At 33.9% G+C, this 2504-nt stretch overlaps 1 protein-coding gene across 1 annotated transcript; it reads right to left on the reverse strand.

Moving 5' to 3' along the window:
• Positions 1–49: 49 nt before the first annotated feature.
• On the reverse strand, positions 50–2504 carry LOC145581514 (ribonuclease 1-like). Its single transcript, XM_081638523.1, has 3 exons — positions 2324–2504; positions 2067–2222; positions 50–688 (listed from the first exon to the last, which is right to left on the reverse strand). Exons 1-3 carry the CDS (start codon positions 2432–2434, stop codon positions 263–265), a joined length of 693 nt encoding a protein of 230 aa, XP_081494649.1. The 5' UTR covers positions 2435–2504; the 3' UTR covers positions 50–262.

Consider the following 2504-nt stretch of genomic DNA (forward strand, 5'->3'; position numbering starts at 1 on the left):
CATGAGTGTGTGAGTATTATAAGTATATGACTAATGTAAGACTATCGAAGTCATAAGATGTTTATATGGCCAATTTTCCATTAAATTGCGACCAATAGTACAAAAGGGAATAGGTCCATACTTAATAGGCACTTTTAGATAGTCTCTTAGTTAAAAGAAGATACAAGCCTAAACATAAGTACATAGCATAAGCGAGCACTAAAAATGGCACGCTACATGAAATTTTCTTGAACAAACCACATTTAGCTAGGCCTTTCTATATTTAGTAAGAAGGAAACTTAATTTGAGACCCACAATCACCCTGCCCCTTAGGAACGAAGGGACAGTTGATGAGTCTAGTGCCAGTTCTATCCACACACATAGAAACTTGCCAAATCTGGCTAACCCCTTGAGAATTGCTGTTACAAACAACCCAAGGATGGAATCCTGTTGCCCGAGCAATCGCCTTCTTCACGGCCTTGAGAGGATACATCTGGTTGTTTGGTCGAATCCCGGCTCTTGTGAGGGCTTGGAGGATATTCACCCTGTTCTTTAGGGCCAAAGCTGCTTTGAAGTAGGCGACTTCACCTAGGACTGATTTCGAGCATGTGCCATGTTTGTTCCATTCATGAACCCAAAACTTTCTACCGATTTGTGGGCATGTAAATGATGGCCACTCCTTCCTTAGGCTGTCTTGCATAGGTTTAAGCTACATAAGTTAAAGATCTTGGTTAGCAATCAAAAGTACAATAAAGGAATATGGGAAATTTAGGAACAAGTTTACAATCACCTACATTGCCTCCCTAGCTCAAATCAATATTATGAAACAAAATAATTTTAAGACCTAGGAGCTACAATTTATTCCATTCGGGTTATAATCGAGCAATTATCACTAAATTAGATCTAAATTATCAGGTCGATTCAATTGGGTTTATTGTCAATTAGTTTATCATGATAACTCAATCAATATCAATCAACTTCAATTCTAATCAAATTTAAATAGCGTCAAAATCGAGTTTAATTTCTAAGATCAATTTTAAATATGGTCTAAATTTAGTAGAATACGAGTCAGTTATGCAAAGTTTATTTCCTTGTTGGAAAGTCGCTATCACGCTATCTCACAAGCACCCAAATTGCTCAAACCCCTCTTTTTAATCCGCCTAAAATCCACAACTTCACAGTTCACGTCATACAAGTACATGTTACAAAAAACGGTGATCTGACAATTCCTACTTCGTATTTATTTCAATAATTTAACACCAAATTAATTACTGTATGTTACTGCAACAGAAGACATTATGTTAGCTTTTTGTACTGAGTTGTTTTCTGATGTTATAATACATTAATACTTCGTACCTTTGATGTTACCAAGGAACATTATGTCTAATTATATTTAACAATTGTCAATTGAGTCCTTCAAAGGAATTATCAGAGGATTAAGAAGATAATTTATTTTAAATGTGAAAAATATTTGTATTGACTATTGTCCCGGGTTAATCGGACTATGAGTCAAGGTTCGTCCAAGTAACCCACCGACCTTGGCGTTGAACATGGTCTTGTGTTTGGCACTATTATAATTTTTAAGCCGGGTTTAGTCTTCCGAATAGTTCAGACAAGTTTAGTTTATGCCGATAGTTTCAAACAAATTTAATTACGGCTTTAGAGAACACTTCAAGCTATATAAGTAAAATTTACTAATTAATTCTGATCAATTTAGATAAGAGTCAATAAGTTTATATTACGAATAGTAAGGAAAAGAACTAACCCTGATTATTATACAGAATTTTATGTCTTTTTATTAATAATAATTTATAAATTAAAGTAAGAATATTAAAATTAGAGCTTCATCAATAACAATAATTAGTACATAAATCTGTAAAGTTTTGTCACTAACTAATTAAACGAAACCTTCAAAATTAAAAATAAATTAACATCTCTGTTTTTGGTTAGTATCTCCTTAATTATGTGTGATTTTGATTCTTGACAGTTGAGTACTCCCTTCGTTTCATATTAATCGCAACAGTTTAACATTAAGCTACGGAATATGAAAAAATAAAAAAAAATCAAGAAAAAAAGGAGAAAAATACCAGAGCTTCATTAAAGTTGCCGCCACCACAATTGTAAGGAAAACTACCGTCATTGTAGTAAGGCCAAAGCCCATAAATTGAAAACTCTGCTGCTGGTTTTCCTGAATCTGGGAAACAACATCTTTCCCCGTGTTGGTCGCAGTACGATCCTAACCACTGCACAGTAATAGTCACGTTAATAGTGTACTTTGAACTAGCTCGTAATAACAATGTAACAACTAAATCCGGACAGAACAACAAAGAAATTATATTATTACCTGTTGCACAAAGTAGAACAAATGAAAATCACCATTGTTAGCAAGAGCTACAACAGATAAACTCAGCATTACACTAAGTTTGATTAACAAAGAATTTCCCCATTTTCCCATTCTCACTCACTTACTCAAATTGGATCTTGTGTTAGTTGGGAGGGTTGGATATATTATGAAGATAGTAAAT

This window comes from Chenopodium album, chromosome 15 (assembly GCF_948465745.1).
Source record: "Chenopodium album chromosome 15, dcCheAlbu1.1, whole genome shotgun sequence".
Lineage (NCBI taxonomy): Eukaryota > Viridiplantae > Streptophyta > Magnoliopsida > Caryophyllales > Amaranthaceae > Chenopodium > Chenopodium album.